Below are 26,123 nucleotides of genomic sequence, written 5' to 3'. Positions count from 1 at the left end.
GTACACACTGCCCTATTATTAACTGTACCCCTTTTGCACAACACCTTGTCAAAAAATTGTTTAATTAATAAATAAATTTAAAAAAAAGATTATTTGGCCAAGTCACCAAACTTACCTGAATCTCAATTTCCTCCCCTGTGAATTGGAAGGAAGGCTACATAAGCTATGGGCATTGTGACAATAAAATATATTTGTTTTGCACAACTAGTTTTGAACTCAGGGCATTGAGCTTGCATAGGCAGATGCCCCATCACTTCACCCATGTTCCCAGCCCCTGTCTGCTTTAGATTTGTTTTGAAAAAGATCTCTCACTACTGCCTGGGCCCCAGCCTGGCCACATCCTCTGTCCAATCTTCTGGCCTCTTCCAGTGTAGATGGGGTGATAGGATCACACTGTCACACCCAGATTTCTGGGGACAAGATGAGATCTTGCAAAGTTTTTGCCTGAGCTCTGCTAGAACCTGATTCTCTGGATCTCAGCCACCTGAGAATCAATGAATACAGATGTGCTCCACTGCATCCTCCTAAAATCATACGTTAAAATTTTAACTCTTAGTATTATATAATGATACTCATTTATTTTTCTTCAAGTTGCTATATAAAACTACAGATTCTGGTTATAAAAACATTTGTTCCATGCATACATCCCTGTTGGGTATTGTTTGTTTACACACACACACACACACACACACACACACACACGCAGAATGCTTAGATTTGAAAATTTGTACTTCAATATCTTTAAGCCCTTAAACAGCTGCATGCAATTGAAAGTCATCTCTTTAACGTCCACTGAAAAGAATTTACACTACATTTATGGCCTGGACATAATCATTACCTCCCAATAAAAATGACTCATTAAATAAAAAGCAATTTTCACCCATGAGCTCTCAGAATATATTTGCTTACTTATGGAAATCCAATAGCCTCTTGCTCAAAATTTCTACATTTCTCAGTATAATTATTTGTGACTCATATGTCTCTTCAATATTTGCCAAATCAGAGCAATTCAGAAACAAGAAGATGGAAAATAGTAACAACAAACACCCGTGTGAATTAAACCATACTCTCTATCCCAAGTAAGAGCATCTAGCATTGTTTGAAAGGGGCAGTAGCTTCTGAGCTCTGTCCAGCAGCTAATAAAATCAATAGCATTGAAACTGAGGAAGCGGCTCCTCCCAACATCTTCATGTTAAGACTGATCAGTGGACTAGGAAATACCCCATGTTACAGAGAGGGATGTTTTTGAGAGTGAGCTGTGCCCCAAGCTGGTTAGCCAGTTTTGCATGTGAAGGGAGCATGTGGGTCACCAGAGGACAGATGGAGTTGTCTGTAGAGCCATCAGCAGGTTTGTTGTGCTCTCTGAACAGGTTGCTCTCCCTCCGTAGCTCTGACCACCTGAAACCAGAACTGATATGAGACAAAGCAAACAGCTTAATGATACTAAGAGTCTGTAAACTTGACCTCACAGCTGGACAAACTGCCTTGGCTGATCACTACACAAGAATACAGCCTTTCTTTCTGTCCACCTGCATCCAGCTTCCTGCCCTGTCACCTCCCACCCCAGCAACTGTGGCCTGCTCAAGGAGTTCAGCATCCTCCTTTTAAAACTCAGGAAGCCACAGCACAGATTCTTCAGCATACCCTGCCTGAGACCATCCAGGGTTGGGTTGTGCTGCCCTTGTACTTTATAACATGAATATTGCTCATTTTAATGTTGATGGTTTAACATCAGAGTGACTTATCACAAACCACCTAATCATTGCAGAATAAATAAGTACCTGAGAAAATGTTTGCATGTATTAGTGACTTAGAGTCTTGAAACTGAAACTTGAAGATGTGCAATTTCAAAATGTGCACTTCTGCCCTTCACAGGTGTTGAGATTCTAGCTATTTGGTAGGCTGAATTCCAGCAAACTCAGGCTCAAATTCTGGCTTGGGCAGAAAATTCCATGAGACTCTGACTCTAAAAATAACCAACAAAAGTTCAGGCAGGAGGCATGACTCAGGTAGTAGAGCACCAACTAAGCAAGTACAAGGCCCTAAATTTGAACTCCAGTCCTAAAAGCACAAAGGAAACAACCAAAAAACAAAAATGTATTTCTTCATCTGTCTCAAATGTTAAATATGACTTTTTAAGACACCAAGCTACAAAATATGAAATATGTTGCAAAATACCATCAAGGAGACTTACTAAAACCTTACAGCTAACTCTGGCAGCTCCATTCTTGGAAAAAGTGATATTAATTTCCAGTTGTGTCAGTACTCCACAGCTTGGCTTGCTAGCCAACAATGATACCCCCAAAATCCAAAGTACTTTCTAATTACCAAGACAGCTTTGAGCAAAGTAGTAGCGATATTTACAAGTCCTGAGTTTGAAACTTGAAACTCAGAGGACCACTGAGCAGCATGGACTGTGGAAGAGTCACTTCCTCTCAGCGTCTTTTATAACAATAAAGAATGATTACTGTGCAATGCTATTCAGAACAGTAACCCCAGCAGGGAGATAGCATGCAAACCAGAAGAGTAAGGTATGAGAGTAGTAAAAAAATATTTTCCTTTGTATGTTGAGGGCTTGCTGCATTTAGAGGAATCTGAGATGGCAGTCTATTTCACATTTTTGACTCATTGGAAAATACCTTCACAAAAGTTAGTCTAGCCTTAACAAATGTGCATGATCTGTTCAATTATATTCTTCCCAAAGCTCAAAGTTTGTTTTTTAAAATCACAAAGTGAAACTGTCAAGCGTTTGTAGTGAATAATTAAAACAATCAATTTATAAATCTAATAATTCCTTCGGGATCACATTCTACTAATCACCTGTATATTTCATTCACCTTTAATACATTCAATCATGTAACAAACTATTCATTATACTTATTTGCTTTATTATCATTATTATTACCTTACTATTATCTATTTTTACATTTGAATGTGTGGTGGGTAGATGCCAACTTGCTGGGATTAAGAGAAGCTAAGACAGCTGCTAAAGCTTTATTTCTAAGTGTGTTTTAGGAGTGTTTCCAGAAGCAATTGGTATTTGAATCAGTGACCTGGATATGCCTTCTCCCAGTAAGTATGCTCGCCGTTCAAGCTAGTCCTGTTCAGAATGAGACCTGGTTCACAACAAATGTCAGAAAAGAAAGGTGAATTTGCTGTCTTTTCTAGAGGTAGGCCACCACCTTCTCTTGTCCTTGAGCATTAGAACTTCAGTTTCTTCAGGGTTTAGACTCCATGATTTGAACTGGTTTCCTATGCCTCCAGGACTGGATAGAAAGGTCACCAGAGAGGACTCAACCACTGGCCGATCAGTCTCCAGATGCCTCCAGATGTGAGAGGTCACTCAATCATATACTTCCTAATGGAATTACTGATGGGCTAATTTTTAGGTGAGTTCATAGTTGAATACACTATTGAGAGGTGAGGCCACATTGGAGAAAGAAGGTCATGTCTTTGAAGGGTGGAACTTTGACCTTGAAACCCTTCCTAGCTCTGCTTCCAAGCTGCCACAAAGTGAGCAAGTTTGCTCCGTCACCTCCTCCTGCCACGAGATGCCTCCTTAGTGGAGGACCAGTGACAACAGAGACAGCCACCAGCTAAAGCCATGAGCCAAATGAATCTTTTCACTTTCAAATTGTTTATCTCGATGCTTACTCACAGCAAGGCCAAGTGACTAACATTGGCAACTAACACAGAATTACATGACCAGCTGAGAGACACTAAGGTTTTCAGATTTGGGCTGAACCATGTTGCCCGCTGTCTAGTTTACAGCCAGATGATGATGAGACTTTCAGTTTTCAGAATTACATGAAGTCCGCTCCTTAGGAAATCTCCCCTTTCTATTAAAAGATAGACAGATGGATGATAGTCTCCTGTTGATTCACTCTCGAAGGAAACAATCCTAACACAAAACATATGAGAATGCTATAATTTCTCTAACAAAAATTTCTATTTCCAAATAGGAATGTATATATACAGTATATATAGTAGAAAATACAATATATCATATTATTAGTATATATACTGATAAATAGTATCATACAATACCTGCCATGATAACACATGCTCTACAACACATATATGAAATTATATATTATATTTTTATCACTCAGTGTCATGACATTTAATATACAATACATTATGTACTTTTAATTGAGTGTTCATTTACCATGTTATATATTACAACATAATAATGTATGTTACAGTGAATGAGGGACTAACACAAAAAATGACCTACTTGCTCCTATGAGCAAAGACACATTAGCAAACGGGGTATCTTTGATGCTAGTAGTATTTTTCTGAGGAGATACATTTTCGCTTGTTCAGGGAGCAGCATATAGTCAGGACAACAGACATACCTGTGGAGTTCAGTTAACCTAGAGTTCCAACGCTGGCTCTGTTACTCACTAGATTATTGTACATTGGCAAGTGATTTAGTAGATCTTGATTTCAGTTTCCACACCCACGAATGATGTGCTATAATGGGATGCTCCGGCAGAATCTGTCAAGAAGCACTGGATGATAGTGCTGGTGATGTTTAGGAGGAGAAAGGAGGGGGCAATATGACTATTGCATTGTGACTAAAAATGACAATGGGAAAATAAGCTCTGAAGACAAAATTCAAGAACCAAAGGTGCCTCAACTTCCTGCCCCTCTTCCTCAGTTGCCACGTCCATCCCCGTAAGCATGTACATAGATCTAACAAAACCATGCATGCTTTAACAAAAACTTTGGATGCTCCTGAAATGGGAGGCATATAAAAAGATATTTCATCCACATCAAAGAATCTAAGCTGGTAGCTTGTCCCTGGTATCTCTAAGCAGTCCAGTGTCCAGAAAAATAGAAACCACAAGACCCTGACCAATGGAAACCCTGGGAATCCGGGTTTTCTGAGGAGTTGACAATTCACCCAAGGAGTCATCAGAATTTTATAGGTTTGCTTCTTTCTTTCTTTTCTCTTTTGGATGCAAGGTTTCCTGAAATGTAGTCAGTTCTCTGCTGGATAAGACCTGTGCATCCCAATATCTGCTCAACCCAGCCTGCTCCCAAACCACCCAACAAAGGTTTCTGGCTTCCTGGGCAAAGGACCCCTGTTGTAGCAAAGAGGGGTGATCCCCAGAAACTATAACATGAGGACATTGACAGATTACATCTACAATAGCACTTTCATCACTATGGGTCACCCATACACACCAGCAGCTCTAAGAAGTTTTAGTTGAGAAGTTACTTAATGCCAGGTGTGGGACAATGGGACCAGTATGAGGCGAGACACGGGTAGGAAGCGCTGGAGTAACTGCTTATCCTTCCAGGTACAGGTGGCACAGTTCAGAGGTTCCTCGGTGGCTTTGTGGTAGACATGCAGGAGATTGAGAAGTAAACTGGACATTGCTGTGAAGTTGTGACAGATTAAATAACATATCTGTTTATATTTGGCTACCTTCTATCTCGTCTGATCTGCTGGTTTTTCTTCTTCTCTCTGATACTCCTGGGATCCAGTCCTTAAAACATTCCATCAATGCTTTGTTCTCCAAGGAGTCTGGGACAAGATGATGATTCTGGCCCTTTGTTACAATGATCTGCCATTGCATTGTGCACTAATGAGGTAAGAAACTGCCCAGGGGTTGGTTATGTTTGAAATGTCCTGATTCATTTCTCAGACTGGTGTTGACCACATGGCTCAAATCCCTGCTCCAACAAACACTAGGAAACCTTGATCAAAAAAAAGTTTAAAAATAAAAAAAGTTTAAAAATCAAACATGTGTCATTGTATATGTATACCATGGATAAAATACCATCCACTTCTTACACCCCTAGAGGATAAATGAGCTCATATTTAGTTAATGCTGGGTAGTAGAACACATAATGGACATGATAGGAGGTAGTCAATTGTTTCTGTTGTTCTTTTAATTAACAAGATTATTTCTCACTGTTGTTACTATGACTATTTCTAGAAATAGCTTTGCTTTTCAGTTTCTAAAATATGATATGTTTATATGCCTATAAATATATCTTATTAGGATTATGTGGAAAGAAAAGTAAATAGGGTCTAAGTAACAGAACACAGAGATCCTGTAGAGTAATCCAAAATTGTGTGTGTGTGTGTGTGTGTGTGTGTGAGAGAGAGAGAGAGAGAGAGAGAGCGAGAGAGAGAGAGAGAACCTGGGTTCAAACTCAGAGCTTCTTGTTCTCATTTAACTCTGTTGCTCATATCTGGTACAATTCAGCCACACCTCTAGCCCAGCCTTATGCTTGGTACTTGGAATGTGAAATCAAACAATAATCCTCCAGCCCTCAGACTTCATGAGTAGCTAAGATTACAGAGGTGGGCCACCAGTGCCTGGAATAAATTTCTTTTAAATACTATTTCTAAGCTTCTCCATAGCAATCTTTGCTTCTCTCCTGGTTCTTGAGATCTCTTCAAATTATGAAGTTCTACATTTTGTAAAGCATTACTGTACAATTTGAATCATGCTATGTGCCAGTGAAATTTAGAATTCAGAACTTACATTAATGTTCCTTGACATGGTGTAGCCACACTCTCAGAGCTATGAAACAAGAATTCAGTAACTGTATTCTAGCACTCGATAGATGAAAGAAGGAAAATTGTGAGTTGTGAGTTCAAGGTAAGCTTATGCTATACCAAGTTTCATACCAAAAAAAGAAAAAGAGGGGCTGAGAATATGGCCTAGTGGTAAGAGTGCTTGTCTCATATACATAAAGCCCTAGATTCGATTTCTCAGCACCACATATGTAGAAAACAGCCAGAAGCGGCACTGTGACTCAAGTGGCAGAATGCTAGCCTTGAGAAAAAGGAAGCCAGGGACAGTGCTCAGGCCCTGAATTCAAGGCCTAGAACTGGCCAAAAAAAAAAAAAAAAAAAAAAAAAAAGCTATCAAAAAAGAAAAAGAAAACAACATAGAGGACTATTTCTGGCCATTTATCTATAGTGGTATTTATCATTTTAAATAATATTTTAGGATAAATGATGGATCAAAGAGAAAAAAGGAAAACACTTGATATGTTGGTGTCCAAATCAGAATTTTATTAGTTATCTAATACTTAATCACTGTTCCTGCTTCAAGGCTCATTCAGTTTAACTGCTAATCCATTATTAATCTAATATTCCACTAGAAATACCTGTAAGGCACAAGAAAGATACAATTATAATATGAATTTGGGAAAACATACACGTATCTGAGGACAGGGTCCAAAATACATGAAAAAGCTAGTCCTACTGGCATTTCCACAGAGCTATTCCTGATCTCAGTATTGTTATTTGAATATCCTATGTGTAGAATTCCCACTCAAAGCTCCCCTTAAGCTATGTTTATATGGAAGAACCACAGTCCTCTACCTACATTCCAATTGATGGAACTAAAAGTCAGCCTATAGAAATGGAAAGTATCAATTGCAAGAAATTATACTGATAGATAAATTATAAACAATTGGATTGCTACTTGTCATAAATTGAAACAATAATGTGCAAGGCATGATTAAGAGAAATACCTTATGACTTAGGGAATTTTAGGGAATGGAAAAATAGGTCTCAGATAATTTTGAGAGAGTGATCTGAAGAGTTCTCAACATGATCCATTCTTTTAGCAAATTCCCAAAGAGATGCTATAAAAGTGTGAGCCAAAGAAAGATCACAAATCTCACCAGCTAGTTTCTCTGAAAAGTCCACATGTTGAAGATTTCTTACTCTCTGAAGGCTGCTTTGTCTAGAGAAGTCCTAATCCACTAGTGTGCTAATATGTACTGTGCTGGCTGGTCTGCTGGTTCCATCATGATACACATCATGAGAAACAACCTGAAACCCCATCCAGAGATCACTGGTGCAAATCTTCACATCAAAACTAGATTTTGTGGCTTGGCATTCAGATACCCCTCCAATGGTGGTAAAGCCTTCCTTCAGAGGAATCCTTTACTAACACTGCTGGGCAAATACAGAATTAAAACAACACAGTGAATCCAAGTTTCCCTAAAAATGGGTCAGGTGATTTTAACATTTTCATAAATTTTGTAAAAGTAATATATTTTAACTACAGTAATTCAAAACTTCTTTTTCTTTCCCTTCATTTTTCTCTCCATTATGCTTTGAATCCTACCATTTAAAGAATTTGCAGGCATTTTCAAGACAGTTGAGGTTATAAATGGGAAGGACAGAGCTGAGGTTATATGTAGCCCCAAAATACTGAGATTATATATGTAACTCCTCATCAGTTCTAACACATACTTTGGCCATCATGATAAGCAGCAGCTCCGCAAAACATCACTACTACACACACCACTGAGAGTACTGAGAGCATGGGAGTACTGAGGTTATATGGATGGCTATACGATCATGAACTGCTGGATCAGCCGTGGAATTACACCAAGAATGAGAGGGAAACTACACTGAAGATGTGCACACCCAGAAGCTAGTCTGAACAAAATGAAAAAATCATTAGTCATGTACACTTGTAATAAGAAGACTTGACTCTTACTCACACAGTCAAAATGAAAAGTTCTCTCCTAGATAATGCAGCATACCAGTTATAAATGCACCATGACTTTCTTTTATTTAATTGATTAGATACACAGAGCTAGAAGTACTAAGGATATTTTTTGTTTGTTTATGGAGTCCAGACCTTGTGGCAATATTATTAGCAGTCAGAATATCTGTTGTAGCTCATATGAAAAGAAAAAGAAACTCATAAAAGTTCTTCCAAATTGGACAGCAATGTTGGAAATTCACACAGCATGTGTATATTTGATGTTCATGTATATTTATGAATACAAGTTGTGACTCTGGGAAAACATTTCTGAAAAAGAATTCAACCAACCACACTGTGGAAAAGGTAAACACTCTTTCTATACTTTTATACAACAGTTGTGACAAAGTTGTTGTCCTGTGTCAAGGCAGAAAGCAAAAATGCTACAGAAATATTGTGGAGAAAAAGTATTTGAGAGGTTTGTTATATATTTGATCAATAAACACTTTTCTAGGTTTTGTAATGTGGATGCTATTTGTTGATGTTTATGTTTGTTACTCTAATTGTCTTCTTTAGTCTAAATAATTCAAATAAAGGAATTTATTCAACTTGTTTATTTATTTAACTTTTATCCTTTTTTCCTCTTGAAGCAGTCATACAATCATGGGCTTTAGGACCCACAGAACCACGGTTCATTTCTAGGTCTTGACAGTCCCTCTTGATTAAGGCCTAAGGCATCATCAGCTTATTTTAATGCTACAGTTATCTCCCACACTGTCTTATCTCCAACCAGAATTTGTAAAAATCATCCCAGGATGTAAGAGGGTTTCATAAGGTCACAGTAAACATGATGAATGGCTAGAAAACACTCATTTATTCAGTGTCGGATATGTACCACACAGTTTGCAGTTACATGCTTTTCTGTCCAGCTGTTGGCTTAATCATCTGCCCATCTTATTCAAGGCCAAGTTCTTCATTGAGAAATAGAATCTGCACAGTGAGTGTTGATATGAAGAAAGGAAGAGGATAAGGGCAAGGTAAAAAGAAAATGGTAAGAAGAGAAGAAGGAAAGAGAGACAGACTTTGAGGAGGTAAATGGAAAAAATAAACTATGAAACAGTTTAATCTTCATAGATTTCATAAGCAAACTAGAAAGTTTTTATGTTTTTGATTTTGCCATATGCTCTTTTCTTTTTTTTGGCAGTTGTAGAGTTGGAATTCGGGGCCTTGTACTTGCTCAGCTTGCCTGCTTGGTACTCTACCATTGAGCCATAGCTCCAATCTAGTTGATAATGTCTGTTTTGGAGCTAGAGACCATGAACCCCTCTCCACCCACCAGCAGGTCTCAAGCACGATCCTTCAGATCTCAGCCTCCTGAGATGCTAGTATTACAGATGTGAGACACCAGTGCCTGCCTCACCATATATTGTGTGTGTGTGTGTGTGTGTGTGCGCGCGCTTATTTTGAATTTTTATCTTAATTTCCTCCAATTTTACCCACTTTTAGGTCAAGATATTTAATATTCAATGTTGTTTTCCTTAGTATTTTTCTCATTTGGGTATTGCTTTTTTATTTTTTTTTATTTTTTATTTTATTATTTTGTTTGGCCAGTCCTGGGGCTTGGACTCAGGGCCTGAGCACTGTCCCTGGCTTCTTTTTGCTCAAGGCTAGCACTCTGCCACTTGAGCCACAGCGCCACTTCTGGCCGTTTTCTGTATATGTGGTGCTGGGGAATCGAACCCAGGGCCTCATGTATACGAGGCAAGCACTCTTGCCACTAGGCCATATCCCCAGCTCCCTAGGGTATTGCTTTTTTAAAGCAACCATAATATTAACTATACTATGTAAATGAAATTTGTGAATTTAATCACAGAGAGTGGCCCAAAGAATCCACTAAATACTGCAAAGTCCAATGGGAATATTTGGAGAGTGCTATTATACTCAACTCGTATATCAGTGCCCAGAATTTAATATAAATTGGGCTGAATTCTACACACAACTCTTTGTAGATTCTGTCTGTTGATAAGACATACTTTCATAAAAATTGGCAAGCTAAAAATAACAGACTGCAGCCATTTTCATTTCCATTTCATGCTTTTCAATGAAACATTGTGAATGTAGTGGGATTACATAAATATTTATCAAATTCTCTAATTCTTTCAACTTTACTGATAAAAGAAAGTAACTTTCAGTATGTATACAAAACACCTGCAAGAACCAAGGATCCATTGTTAGGAGACTGATATTAGATCCAGACTATCAGTGTCACAGAGGGCAAAAGTCCATCCCAATACTACAGGAAAAGCCACTAATACAGGAAGCAATCACTTAGTACATTACCACCTCTACTGACTCTGGGTCTAAAGTTTCACTTTATTAACAGAACAAATAAAAGTAATACAGCATCACTTGGCACTAGGGTCAAGGAGCCTGACCTGAGGCTGGTAGGCCTGCAAAGTCCATTTGTACATGTAAAAGGAAGACACTCACCGCAAAAAAACCACACACACTTACTGGCCTATTGCCCTGTTTAGATTGTATCTTTATAGTTGTCATTATTTTCATCATTTACTGGTTATCCAGAGAAAATAGCAGTTAAGCTTGATACACAATGCAGACATTACTACAGATTTGAATGGATAGTCCTCTATTAAAACTTCTGTTTTCTTTATCCCACTGTTAGAAAGAGGTCAAGAAAAAAGCACCTCCTGAAAGTAGTAATAAAACATGCTAGTCATTATTTTCCAGAAGTTTCGAGTCCATTTTCCCATCTGGCTTACAAGACAACTTCTAATTTCATCAAAATGTTGTGGAGTGTTCTGGGCTCCTCTGGAAAACAATTTTTTTTGTCTTAAATACGTATGGTCTGAAATCTCAAGCCAATAAAAGTTTCTGCTGTCACTGGATCATAACTTCATTACACTCTGGTGCTTGCTCTGAGCCCAAGGAGAAAATTTCAGGGTGAGATTGGGCCAAATTCAATGAACTTTTTTGCTTTAGATAAGTAATAGTATGATATATACACTGTATTTATTTATACATTATCTCAGAAATAAAAAAAAAACAAAGACAGGAAATACAATGTAGCCTGGATTTGTCATGTATTAAATCAGAGCCACCATATAACATGTTATATATTCCTCAGCCTGCCAAAGAGGAGATACCAGGCAAGTCTAAAGGGAACAAAAGCTAGAAAAAGAATCTAGAAAGATTAACAACCAAAAAGAAAAAAAAAAAAGATTAACAACCATGCACAGGACAAACATGACTTCTGGAGCCTCTAAAAATAACCTAAAGGAAGCTTTCATTATATTATCATATGTGCTAGACATACTGCTATGGGGATTAATCATCCTATAAATATCTGGACTGAATCTTGTGGTTTCTGCAATGAAAAAAACCTCCTTACTTTTTCTAACTATGCAGCTTTTAAAACTTGTGGTCTTTATGCACCTTTCTTCACAATCAGATCATCAGAAACAGCATATGAATAATGTCAGGCATAGTATCTGTAGTTAGTAAACAGGTAAATAAAAGTGACTCACTCATATGGCTTAGTTCTTTTCTTGGCCAGTAGCTGAATCCATCAAAGCACAGCATTGTTATGTTTGAGAGGCTGAAAGATACTGGAAGTATGCAATGCAGTGCCACTGACTTTTTAATTCTGGTATGAGCGCTTGAGCTCTGGGCCTCTCTCTCTCACTTGACTTTTTCCCTCAAAGCTAGGACTCAACCCCTTGGACCACACATCCAACTTTTTGCTGGTTGATTGGAGATAAAAGTCTCCTGACTTTTGTGCCCTAGCTAGCTTTGAATTATATTCATTGACCTGGGCCTCCTGAGTAACTAGGATTACAGGCAGAGCCACAGGTCTCTGCTCTTTCTGCCTGGTGGGGAAGCTCATTAGCAGATCCAAAGCCAACCTTTGATGATAGAAAAGAAGTAGAAAGCATGAGTTAGATGGGGAGATCAGGATCTCAGCCTTCACGTTCTTATTCCAGAAAATAAAAGCACTGGACAATGGCTAATTCTCTACTTTTTTCTCCAGGGTTCCCATGATTTGTTCCCACACATTGCAGCAGTGATAAAGAAATTGGGGTTAATATAAATAGCTTGAAATTTATTTGATAATTAAGATCTGGCAGGAAACCAATTTCACACTCATACTTGATAACTGAGAACTATACTACAAAGCTATGCAAGGAGCTTAGGAAAAATAAAAACAGACAAAAAAGTAGTACAACTGTAGTATAAGTAACAATAAGGAACTATTTCCACCCATTGGTCGAGAGAGGCAGTCAGCCCACAATAGCCAGTGTAGAAAAAGTCAAAGGGCTCAATACCCTTATCCAACTCTTGTTCTTCCTACTTATGTTCCTACCAATATCAGAAAGCAATGAGCCAACGAATAACATAAAGGGAGGTCAGGAACCCAGAACATGAGCAGAAGGAAGGGTAGAGAGTGGGAGGGATCTCATACATCATTAAACATTATTATAAGGCCATATGCATCTTTTGTTGGAATAATCTGCCTCCCAAGATTGGTAGTACTTGATGTGTCTGAGACACTTTTTTGGTCATTTATTTTAATCTAGATACATATAAAGTCACTTAAGTCTCTTAAGCTGATTCTATAAAAAAAAAAAAAAATCTGATATAAATAGGACATCCTATGCTCAAATAAGTTGTAAACGTGCTTGCTAGCTCCCCAATACAAAGCAAGATAAATGTAAAAGCATATACATTGGGCATGGAGTTTCTCCTCACGTAACATCAACTGTGTAAAAAATAAGGAATAATGTCCATACCTCATGGAATAATTGAATGGATCAATTTTTGGAAAGAAGTTCACACTGAACTTAGTAAGCAAACAAGCAGTGCTGAGTACATGTGAACTTTTGTTGTCATGGGCACCTGCACTCAGATCTCCCACACAGACAGGGATATTTCCCACCAACGTAGGCTGTGACTTAGAGCTGCACCTCTTTGCAGCTCTTTGCAGCTCACATGCACCTGGCTCAGCAGCTTCCAATGAGCCAACTAGTGCTCCAATAGTGCTGCTGAATGTAGCCAGGAGTAAGAGATGTCTCAGGAATGGCAGCTATCCTTATGTCCAGTGGCTGTTCATTCCTGCCCATCCCTCTCTTCTAGAAGAAAAGTGTATAATCCATCAAGGCTGTTACAACACATGCCTTTATACACAATTCCACACACAACAGAAGGTTAGTCTTCACAGTTCCAGAAGCTGGAAAGCACAAGTTCCAGGTGCCAGAAAAGGCAATGACTGAACAATTCCTCATAAATGGTACCTTCCCCTTGGGTCCTCTCATGGCAAAAGAGCAAATGAGTTCACCTGAATTATTTGTAAGGATACTAAGCTCATTCTGTATGGAAGAGATTTTCTGTCTAATGTCCCAAGGACTCCACCTCTTAATAACACAATGGGTATTAGATTCCTATCTATGAATTCTGACAGGGCACCAACGTTCAGACAAAAGCAAGGAATGCTTTCTAGTACAAATGCTGGGCTTAGCTTTGTGGCCTGCTCTGGCTACTGGGACATAGGCCAATTTTGAGTGGAAGCTTTAAGAGGCAATAGAAGTCTTCAGCATCTGTCTTATACTTCCACACTCCAAACTGAAGAACTCATGTATTAGAATCAGAAGACATGTGGACCATGACATAGCCCAATACACAGTCTGAAGCCATGCTGCTTTATGCAGCTGCTTCAGCTGCCTCCAGACTCTAGGGCAAGGAAAAAAAGTATATATATGTATATATATAGAGACACACATGTACCAGTATAGTTTAAGATTATTTGTTATAAAGTTGTAATACAGAAAAATATGACTATTTCAAATGCTCAACACAGTTATAGTGGGATGGTACAGTGGGAATTGAGAAACAACAAAATAATTAAATTGTGCTTCACTAAAATTCAAATTTTAGCACTGTCAACAATATGACTATGTTTAGGAAAAACTCTGCTGTATTACTCTGACAATTGGAAACAGTATTTTAAAAGCACAGTTTCTGGGACATATAGATCCTTAATCAAAAGAAAGAATAATTTGTAATCACACATGGTAAGATATCTTCTTAATCAACTATAATTAATTTCCTAAACTGAAAAATTATTCATCTCAGTCAAATATTTCTTAAGTTAACTTCATATAAATAAAATGGTAAACTACTGTTCAGGTTTGTAGCTTACAAAAAATTTAATAGAAAATAAGCTTAAAATACATAATGTGTTCTTTAAAAAAAAACCCTAATACCACTGAGTAGCTAAGAATATGAATTCCTGTTGTGCCTAAGAATAAGAATGCATGCTTTGTAAAGGAAAAAGTGATTAAATTGCCTCTTACAAAATGGTGACTTAAATTGTGATCAAATCCAATGTGTGTGGCGGGGGGTGGGGCAGCACAGTTAATCCATTTACTGTTAAACTTAGTAAACTCTCATTAATGCCTAGGCATGGTAAAGAATTTCAAAGACATTGTTTTGTTCACTCAGCTCCAAAAAAGTCAAGAACATAAAACTACTAAATGCATTGAATAATCCCAGCATATGGTCTTGCACAAAACAGAAGTCCCACAATTACTGAAGTACAGAAATACATTTTGGATCCATTGGGAAGGCATTCAGGAAAAGATCACTGCTGGTGAATAATAAGAGATTTATTTGGATTGTAAAACTTGATTAGAAAAGAAAGCATCTAAAACATGAGTCACACATTTTGCCTTTCAAAAGAATAAGGGAAAAGACTTTATAGAAAAAATATAATCTGGTAGCTCCTATTGTCAGGTCCTCATGTGGTGCTGTGGAGCAAAAAAGCTCAGGGACAGAGCCCAGGCCCTGAATTCAAGCCCCAGGGCTGACAAAAAAAAAAAAAAAAAAAATCTTTGGGAACTTGGCCTAGGAGTATGAATTGTTAGCAAATTCTCCAGTGATTCAGTTATATTTAAAATTTGAGAGCCAATAACAAATTTAAGACATTAAGTAATATTTGGCAGCTGACTTACAAATTTTAAAAGGCAGAAATTTTTTTTTCTGGATCATTACTTATTTATTGTCAAAGTGATGTACAGAGGGGTTACAGTTTCATACATAAGGCAGTGGGTACATTTCTTGTATAAATTGTTACCTCCTCCCTTATTTCCCCCCTCCCCGCTTCCCCTTTCCCTCTCCGTGAGTTGTTCAGTTGGTTTACACCAAATGGTTTTGTAAATATTGCTTTTGGAGTCATTTGTCTTTTTATCCTTTGTCTTTCGATTGTGATATTCCCTTTCCCTTCCCTAGTTCTAATACCAGTATATACAGTATCCAGGGTACTCAGATGAGATACAGTGATAGCACGGGGACAACCACAGGAAGGGGATACAACAGGATCATCAACCAAAAACACTACGGTTTCACATGGCATGTTGAAAGTAATTACAACAGTGATAAAACAGTAGTTTCCATAATATGGAGTTTATTTCACTTAGCATCATCTTATGTGTTCATAAGGGCATAGCTATTGGGCTCTTGTGATCCTCTGCTGTGACTAGCCTAAACCTGTACTAATTATTCCCTATGAGGGAAACCATAGAGTCCATGTTTCTTTGGGTCTGGAGAAGCCACATTTTGAGAGGTCAAATCAAGAGTTTTTATCAGAAGGTCAGCAACTGCAGGCAGACTTTTGTTGCAAAGACCTGCAGCCCTGAGAATATACTTAACATTGTCAGTAAACTGAGCCATGAGAACTGGAGAAGGAAGAAAGCAGAAAAACAATGTCAACAAGCCAGATTAGCTCCAATAGAGAGCTGAAGTGGGATGCCATGCTGACAGAGAGGAGTGCCAGGAGACAGGAGACATGGCTTACTGGAGCCTGAGCTTGTCCGGGCCTAAATAGGATCAGGTCAGGGGGCAGAATCCCAGGGAGCTTGAGAGTTCACAACCCAAGACTGACAGGTCCAGAAACCTATTGTCCAAGTCCCTGCCCCTACCTCTAGGAATTCAGGCATACCCATCAATTGAGAGGTAGGACTTCCCTTTCCTCTACTATGAAGACAAAATGGTGCCAGCTGAACCCAATACCCTACAATCCACCATGTGGCCAAGATGACACCAGTTAGATTCAGCATCCCTACTTCACTATTAAAAAAAAAAAAACCAGCAATGATCCGGTCTGGAGGCATAGTTAATGGTGAGAGTGCCTACTTAGGAAACAGTATTCATGGATTCATACCATACCACATTATTGCCTCTGTGTGTGTGTGTGTGTGTGTGTGTGTGTGTGTGTGTGTGTGTGTGTGTGTGATTCTAAGGGTGATGTTCAGAGGGGTTACAGTTACGTAAGTAAGGCAATGAGTACTTTTCTTCTGGAACATTGTTACCCCCTTCCTCATTTTCTTCCACTTTGCCTTTCCTCAACTCCCCTCTCCCACAAGATGTAAAGTTCATTTCCAACATAGTGTCTTGTGAGTATCACTGTTGCATTGGTTCACTCTTTGTCCTTTGTCTTACCATTTTGTTCTTCCCCTAAATCAGATAAACACACACATATATGTATGTATACTACACACACACATGCACACACACACACACGCACACACACATATATAAACATAGGGTGCCAAAAAAAAATGAACAGTGACAACAGGGGATGAACACTCAAAGGGCAAGCAAATGAAGGCAAAAGGAAATAACTTCACACAATACATTTAAAAAATAAAAACAAACAAAATCCCTCTTGTTTCCATATCTTGGAGTCCATTGCGATTAGCATCATTTTATATTGCCGTATATACATAGCTATTGAGCTACTGTGATCCTCTGCTAGGACTATCCCAGACGTATGCTAATTATTACAAATGAGGGAAACCTTAGTGCTTATGTTTCTTTGGGTCTGGCTTACTTGACTTAAAATCCAAACAAGTTTAGGCTGTTCCATGGCCACAGGTCAAGATAACACAGGAGTCTACACTGAGATCTCTGAAAGACAAGGCTAAGTAGTCATCCATTAAGTCAGCACTTTAAATCTTGTTGCTTAGGTCTAGAGGCACAGAGCTGATGGATTTTTCAAGAGTGATATAAACCTAACTGCCCCTGGTGATAGGTGCTTATGTTGAACATTCAATTGCCAAACTTCTCAGCCACCTTCCTATCCCCTGGCATAACTCCAGGCCATCATTGCTGACAACCTCTTGGGTGAGATCCTAAAATCCATAAACAGCGAGAAGGAAGGAAGAAGGCGGCTTACGAAAGCTATTACATGGAAATTCTAATCTTCATTAACAACTCTAATGAACAAGTCCAAACCTTTTTATTTCATACAGTGTGGTGTAAAACTCCAGATACTTAGTCAATTTCTGTTGTTACCTGGGAAAATACTGGTATCATCAATTTCAATGAAGTTTTCTTACCGTAACAGTTTACACAGGTAGTCAATTTTGTTAAAATTTGACTTCTGGTGATTGCAGTAAAGATCACAGGTCATTTTGATTAAAAAAGAAAAGTAACCCTAGTTTTATTTTCTAAGAGCAGAGATCAAATGAAATAAATGATAAAAAAGAAAAGAAATTGTCACTGCAGTTTTATAAATTAAAAAAAAAGTATGAGAAAGTATGCCTAAAACCTATGTAATGAATGCAAAGGGAAGAGCACTGGGTTAGGACTTGGGAAAGTGGGATCTAGATCCAGTTCATGTAACTCATTTGTGGTTAACACAGGGAAGTGGCCCTGCAGGCTGCAAAGGAGTTAAAAATTATGGGAAAGGACCTTTAAAGCCATGCAACAATGCCAAAATGAGAACAACATTATTACATTATCCTCACTGGTGACAAAAATGTATTTCATTCTATCTGGAATAAAAACAGAAAAAAATACATAGGAATTAACATTTTTGAATTTTTGAATTTTGGGGTGCAGGGAGGTATAGGTGTGCTTAAATTCAGGGCCCAAGCACTGTCCGAGAGCTTTCTTGCTCCAGGCTAGCGCTCTACTACTTAAGCCACACTCCACTTCTAGCTTTCTGGTCATTAAGTGGATGAGTCCCATAGACTTTCTTTCCTGGACTCACTTGGAATTGAGACAGTCCTCACATTTCAGCCCCTGAGTAGCTAGGATTACAGACTACAGACAGGGCCTGATCTTTTCTTTTTCTTTATTTTTTTCTTTATTTTTTTTTTTGACAGTCACAAAGGATATCCAACTCTTGAAGACAAGCCAAAAAATATACAGGCAATTTCATCATTAGTTGAAACTATACACATATTTTCTTAAAACAAGACTCCAGGTGAAAAACAATATAACAGCAAATATGGGAAAACCTAAGCCACACAATAAATTGCTACATCAAGTAAGACTAAGATGCAACTTCCCAATAAAATAATGATGTAATCTTATAAAATCCTCAGGAAAACAGGAATTAGTTATTCAGCCGGACATTTTCCCATTTTCCATGACCTAGCACTTCTAAATGCATCAGCAACTAAGCTTTGACAGCAGAGAACCTCGTGAACAATGGGAGTCCAAAGAAAAAGGGAAATCTAATCAGTGTTCAGTGATACTATCCATGAGCCCAGGGTTGTAAAGATTGTGAAATCTGTTTAACACTCAGAGATCTTAGATCAACATTAAATTTAAGTAGACTTAGAAACACTCAAGAAAACACATACTATGTTCAGATTGGAGGCTGTTACTGAAAGCTAAATTTGAAAGTAATCCCCAAGTTCTCTACCTTCTCTGAACCTCAGTATTGAGTTCATGAGGTGGATGGGAACATAACATAACACTGGCCTGTCAAACCCTCCATATGCTGTGAACAAAATAATTACTATTAGAAGTAAAGTTTTAGCACAGAGTAGGCACTTAAATGAGTTTAATCCCATCTTCTCTTAATTTTTACTTGAGGTGGAATACATTTCAACCAAATTGTTGGAAATATTATAGTGTAAGGCTAAATCAGGCTTCAATGTTTTAATTAATTAACTTCTTTATTGTCAAAATGATGTGCAGAGGGGTTACAGTTTCATATGTAAGAGAGTGAATGCATTTCTTATCAAACTTGATACCTCCTTCCTCATTTTTCTCCAATCTCCCCTCCCCCCCAGTTCCCTCTCCCTCCTGAGTTGTACAGCTGGTTTACAGCATATAGTCTTGTAAGTATTGCTGTGGCATTGCTTCACCTTTTAACCTTTGTCTCTCCATTTTGATGTTCCCCTTCCCTTACCTAGTTCCCATAAACATATATACAATACCCAGGGTACCAAAGTCAGTTACAGTGACATCAGGGGTAAAAGTAAAACCATGGGTAAGAAAGACAAAATAAAAGGCATATTTTTACATGGTATGTTGAAAATAACAACAATGATAAACCACTTATTTCCATAACTTGGAATTCATTTTGCTTATCATCATCTTATGTGTTCATATGTACATACCTATTGAGCTATTTTGATCATCTATAAGAACTATCCTAGATGTGTACTAATTATTACCAATGAGGGAAACCATAGAGTCTATGTTTCTTTGGGTCTGGCTCACTTCACTTAGTATGAATTTTTCCCAAGTCTTTCCATTTCCTTATGAATGGGGCAATGCCATTCTTTCTGATAGGAGCACAGAATTCTATTCTGGGTATATGTACCACATTTTCTTGATCCATTCATCTACTGAGGGGCATCTGTGTTGGTTCCATATTTTAAGATAGTCAATTGTTCTGTGATGAATATAGTTGTCATGGTAGCTTTACTGTGATCTTCTTTGTAATCCTTTGAGTAAATGCCCAAAAGCGGGGTTGCTGGGTCATAGGGGAGCCCTATGTTTAACCTTCTGAGGAACCTTCATACTGCCTTCTAGAGTGGTTGAATAAGTTTATACTCCCACCAACAATGTAGTAGGGTTCCTTTTTGGCCACATCCCCACCATGATCTATTGTTATTAGTTTTCTTGATAATGGACATTCTTACTAGGGTGAGGTAGAATCAATGTTGTTTTGATTTGTATTTCTTTTATGGCCAATGATGTTGAGCACTTCTTCATGTGTCTCTTAGCCATTCTCATTTCCTCTTCACAGAAGTCTCTTTTTATGTCTTTATTAAGGAGGCAGTTGTTTCTTTCAGGATTTGTTTTGTGGGAACTTAATTTTTAGGGTTCTACATGTATTTTTACATATGAGGCCCTTGTCTGTTGTATGGCTGGTGAAGACCTTCTCCCAGTCTATGGGCTTATCTTGCAAGGTATGTCCTTTGCCATGCAGAAGCTCTGCAGTTTGATGCGATCCCATTTATTCAAATTTTCTTTGATTGGTCTGGGTCTTTATTAAGAAAGTTTTGACCTGTCCCAAGGAGCCCAAGTGTTTCTCCTATTCCTTCCTGCAATGTTTTCAGGGTATCTGCTTTTACCTTGAGGTCTTTGATCCATTTGGAATTGATTCTGGTACAGGGTGATATATAAGGATCTAGCTTTAGTTTTTTACAGGTGTTTAACCAACTTTGCCAGTACCATTTGTTGAAGAGGCTGTCTTTCTTCCATCCTATTTTTTCAGCTCTAAGGTTTCAATTTTGAACTTTGAACTTTTCTATGACACTAAACAGCATGTTGCTGTTGACAGTGACCAAACTTAATGTCTATGTAAATAAAAAGTACAGTCTAAATTTGAGATAGCATATAGTGTATATACATATAATATATAATTTTCTGTCCAATGTTTAATAACTTTCTAAAAATTCATTTTCTAGCATTATAGAGATATTGTATATAACTCTACAATGATACAACTTTCTATAAGCTCTTCTAATCATTAACAAAACTGAGACTGTTGAGACGAAATGTGTGGTTCTCTTAAAAGTTCACCTGCTGGGGCATTTGGGAAATTATGAGATATAAATGAGATCTGGGGGAAGGGCCCTCATGATAGCAATAGTGTCATTACAGAAAAGAAAGAGAACAAAGCTCTCCATTATTCAAACATGGAGGACACAGCAGGAAGTTTGCAGTTTGCAAACCCAGAAGAGGACCTTCATGTTAACTTTAGTGGTCAGCCTGATCTCAGATTTCTAGCCTCCACACTGCAAGAAATGAGTATCTGCTGTTTAAAAGCCACTCCCGCTTATTTTTGTAGCATCCCAAACTAAATGTTGAGGACATTTAGATAACAAATAAAAATTTGCACTAAAACTGCAAAGTATTAACATTACCACTTCTACAAGAATAGAGAACACAGCTGCCTCTTTAGAGATGACTAGAAACTATGAAGACATGAAAAAAGAATAGTGCTAATCAAGGAAGACTTACACACACGAGTATCTAGGCACATGCACATTTAAAGAAACAATAACAAAGATGATCAGTGTTTTGTTGATATTAATATTTACAATGAAAGATAGGGACAGGTAGGGACAATAACATACTGGGACAATTTTGCTCCCTATTTTTAATGTTCTATAAAAGAATCCATGATTTCAAACAATGTCTTAAAGTCAACTCATAAATAAAACTGGCCATATGCTTCCTGATTTCTATCATTTAACATTGGTAGAAGCATAGCTCTACATATTAATAAAGCATAAACAATGTGAATATCCATCCTTCAATGGTGAGATATGCCGACTAAACATGAAAGACCAAGCAACCAAAGCACCAGCCACCCAGCAAAGCTCTACTGTAATGGGGAAGATTCCTATAGAAGATGCATTTGAAAATCAATTTCACAGTTCTAATCTAAAGCCAATTCCAACTTAATTGACTTTATCAGGACCATTCATTTAGCAAGGGTCAGTAGAACAATCTACAGAGGTTACAATTACTCATGCTTATCGAAAGACAACCTGGAAGCAGTGTTGCTGAGCAAGAGAAAATGAAACACAGAACTAAGACTCCCACTGACATCACAGACCTTCACAAAGCAACAACACACTCTAAACCAAACTTCAGCTTTGTATCACCTACACCAAATGCCAACTCACTTGTCAAGCTATTTAAGTGAGGAAACAGGCCTTTCCTTTTCCAGTGTTGATGGAACATCATTTCTACCAAAACATATGAGACTTACCACTCTCGTCATCTATGCTGAACCTTCCAAGACCGCTGCCATCCCTGATGGAATACTGGATCTCTCCGTCCCTCCCAGAGTCTTCGTCCAGAGCGGTCACCTGCAGGACACTTGTTCCAATGCGAGAGTTTTCTTTTACAGATCCAACAACAGCAAAATCGGGGAAATAGGGAGTGTGGAGGTTTTCATTGACATCCACTACTTCCACCTCAACAAAGGAAACAGATGAAAGAGACACTGGGCGTCCTTTGTCTTTGGCCCGAACCGTGAGGTTGTAGAACTGTTGCTTTTCATAGTCGAGCTCTTTGCTCAAGCGGATGGCCCCACTTGCTTTATCTATTTCGAATTTGCCATTATAGTCATTGACCAAAGAATAACGCACTTGGCCTCCCAATCCCAGGTCTGGATCATGGGTCTCCAGCCAAGCAATGACAGTGCCAATGGGGAGATCTTCAAGAACCTTCACACTGTAGCTACTGGGAATGAAAGCTGGGGAGCAGTCATTGACATCATCCAAATACACCTGCAGGGTGATGACAGAAAACAGTTGCTGACCATTTTCTGCCTTGTCTCTGGCTTCTATTTTCAAAGAGTAGTTTGCTTTGAATTCTCGGTCCAATTGGTCAGCTACATAAACAATTCCAGTTGAGCTATTGATGGCAAACTGCTGTGTATCTGTCACGATCGAGTAAGTCACTTCACCATTAGGACCCAAGTCTTTGTCTCTGGCTTCCACTTGAATGATCTCAGTACCAATGCTTGAACTTTCAAGAATGTTAACTGAGTAACTGTCTTGCAGAAACACTGGGCTGTTGTCATTGGCATCCTCCACATTGATGGTGAGCAGCCTCCATGAAGATTTCTGTGGGTTACCTAAGTCATAGATGGTGATGTTAAGGAGATAGAGATCTGTGAGCTCTCGATCCATGGCCATGAGGACTTGTAGTTGCCCAGTCTCCATATCGATAGTGAAGCAGCTATCTGTGTTTCCATCAGATATTGTGAACAGCACCTTTCCGTTGAAGCCAGAGTCAGCATCATAGGCTTCAATCTTCAGGATGTCAGCACCAACTGGCAGGTCCTCCCTCACAGCCACATCGGAAGGAAAGGACTTGGCAAAATATGGTCCTTGCCTGTTCAGCGAGTAGAAGTCAAGAAATCCATCTTCCAGATTCAGCTTTCCATTTGCTTTTGCTTTAATGAGTAATTTTTCTGCCAGTCTCTGAGCCACCCGGGTTTCTCTGCAACTGAAGCTCTTTGAAGACACTCTCCCATGGAGCACTGATATATTAATAGCCATGGGTTCTGCAAAATTCTCCCCATCAGTAGCTGTAATTCTGAGGGCAAAATTGCCATTTTTCATGCCGTAATTCATCAGTGACTTCTTAAGCTGTAAAACACCAGAGTCTGGGTTTAAATAAAAGAAGCCTAGTTCATTTCCAGAAATGATTTTGTACTTTACAAGTTCAAGTTCATCAATATCGATTGCTGAGACAGCTGTGATGTGGCCCCCGACTGGAAAGTCATATGAAATAACTCCCTGGCAAGCCACTTTTTCAAAGAGAGGGCTGTTGTCATTGACATTTCTTATCCGAATGGTCACATTGACCTCACTTTCATGGCGATATGGTGAGCCCCAGTCAGAGGCTCTCACGATGAATCTGTACGTCTCTGGAGAAGATTCAAAATCCAATTCTTCAGTTGTGCTAATTACACCTGTAAACTGGTTAATGGCAAATGGTAACAAATTCAAGCTGGCAATACTGTAAGTGATGTACCCATTCTCTCCTTTATCCTTGTCGGAAGCAGAGACAGTTAAGACACTGGTCCCTACTGGGACACTCTCATTCACAAAAATGTCATACAGTGACTGCTGAAATTCTGGGGTATGATCATTTGCATCTTCTATGCCAATGGTAACTTGTGCTTTTAAATCTCTCTCCTTGTTTGTCACTTCCAGTTTGTATACTTCCTTCTTGACAGTATTCAGTGGCTGGGCCGTGACAATCAGGCCTGACCGAGGATTTATTTTAAAGTATTCAGCATCCTCACCGGGAGATAGTTTGTATTCCACATCTCGGGGCTCAGGACTTAATTTTACTATAGCAACCACAACCCCGGGCGGGGAGAATTCACTTATGCTCACATCATACGTGTCTTTCTCAAACCTAACTCGAACATCATCTCTCTTGGGGTTGGTGATGTGCACAGTTTTTAGTGCTGAAAACTTCTGAGGTGACCCTTTGTCTTTTGCCTGAAGAGTAAGATTATAGCCATAGGAGACGCTTGCCCAGTCCACCTGCTTCCTCTCTTTAATTTTATACTCATTCATCCACCTTCCCTCTTTCACCAGGAAGAACTGGTCCAATGGATCCCCTGCGACAATGGATACTGAGTCAATCTCTCCATTGGCACCTTCATCAAGGTCATCAACTGTCACCACTGCATAGGTGGGCTCCTGGTCCAGAGAGAAGGGAACGTGTGTGACTGTGTGGATGGCGGGGGCATGTTCATTTACACGCTCCACGTGGACATAGAGCTTTGCAGTGCTGCTCACTCCATTGTTTCCATATAGCTTCATCCCTCGGTCAACCGCCAAAATTTCTAGATCATACCTGTTTTTCTCATCATAGTTCAACCGTCCACTCAATGAAACAACGCCACTTGTGGGATGAACTGAAAAGAGGTCAACTTTGCTTTTAAAGTAATAGTAGAATTCTCCATTGGACCCAATGTCTGCGTCTGTGGCTGTGACCTGGGCCACGCTAGTCCTCAGGGGTGTGCTTTCTGCTACCGTCACTGAGTATGTTGTGGGAGAAAACAGAGGCCTCAAGTCATTCATGTCTAAAACCTGAATGTTTACTTTGGTCCATGCTTCCAAATCCTCTCCTCTCACAGACCCTTTTACTATCAATAAATAACTATCCTGAATTTCCCTATTCAATATGGCAGAATTTCCTCCCTTAGTTCTGATCCGGAGAAAACAGAAATCTGCAATGACAACTTCCTCTGCTTTGAAAAAGCCTTCCTCGTCTCCGGACACGATTCTGTACTTGATATCCCAGGAGAGGTCAATCAAGGTGATGCCCATTCTGCTCTGGCTGTTGACGTAGGTCCTGGCTGCTGAGTTCTCATAGACTGTAGCATTGTACATGGAATGTGTGAAGTGGAGTCCCAGCTGACTCGGCCCGGGAAGCCCCTGGGAGACCGTGGCCAGCAGCTTGAGAAGCAGGAGGATGAGGCAAGAAGGAGGGCGTGTACCCACACAGGGTCCCATAATTATATCCATCGCATCATATTTCCATTCTGCAGGGGGACACAGAGAAAATACAAAGATCAATGAAATTAGAAGAGAGGAGAGGAGGGTTAGAAAACTGGTACAGTGTGTGTGTGTGTGTGTGTGTGTGTGTGTGTGTGTGTGTGTGTGTACAACGTGCCAGTACTGGGGCTTAAACTCACAGGCTCACACTTTTGCTTGGCTTTTTCTCTAATGCTGGCATTCTACCACTTGAACAAAGCCTCCACTTCTGGCTTTTTGCTGGCTAATTGGAGATAGGAGTTTCATGAACTTTTCTGCCTGGACTGGCTTTGAAGCAAGAGACTCCAAT

The 26,123-nt window shown here is 39.0% G+C and overlaps 1 protein-coding gene across 2 annotated transcripts in view; it reads right to left on the bottom strand.

Annotated features, from left to right (window-relative positions):
• The window catches only part of Fat3 (FAT atypical cadherin 3), a 506,722-nt gene extending 480,918 nt beyond the window's left edge, over positions 1 to 25,804 (bottom strand). For both annotated transcript variants that reach the window (XM_048345620.1, XM_048345621.1), the window contains exon 1: positions 22,516 to 25,804. In XM_048345620.1, coding sequence (XP_048201577.1) covers positions 22,516 to 25,804 — 3,289 coding nt within the window. The remainder of the gene's footprint in view (positions 1 to 22,515) is intronic.
• Positions 25,805 to 26,123: the final 319 nt, after the last annotated feature.

The sequence above is a fragment of the Perognathus longimembris genome, chromosome 4 (genome assembly GCF_023159225.1).
Source record: "Perognathus longimembris pacificus isolate PPM17 chromosome 4, ASM2315922v1, whole genome shotgun sequence".
Taxonomy (NCBI): domain Eukaryota; kingdom Metazoa; phylum Chordata; class Mammalia; order Rodentia; family Heteromyidae; genus Perognathus; species Perognathus longimembris.
This window is presented reverse-complemented; position numbering and strand designations above follow the sequence as displayed.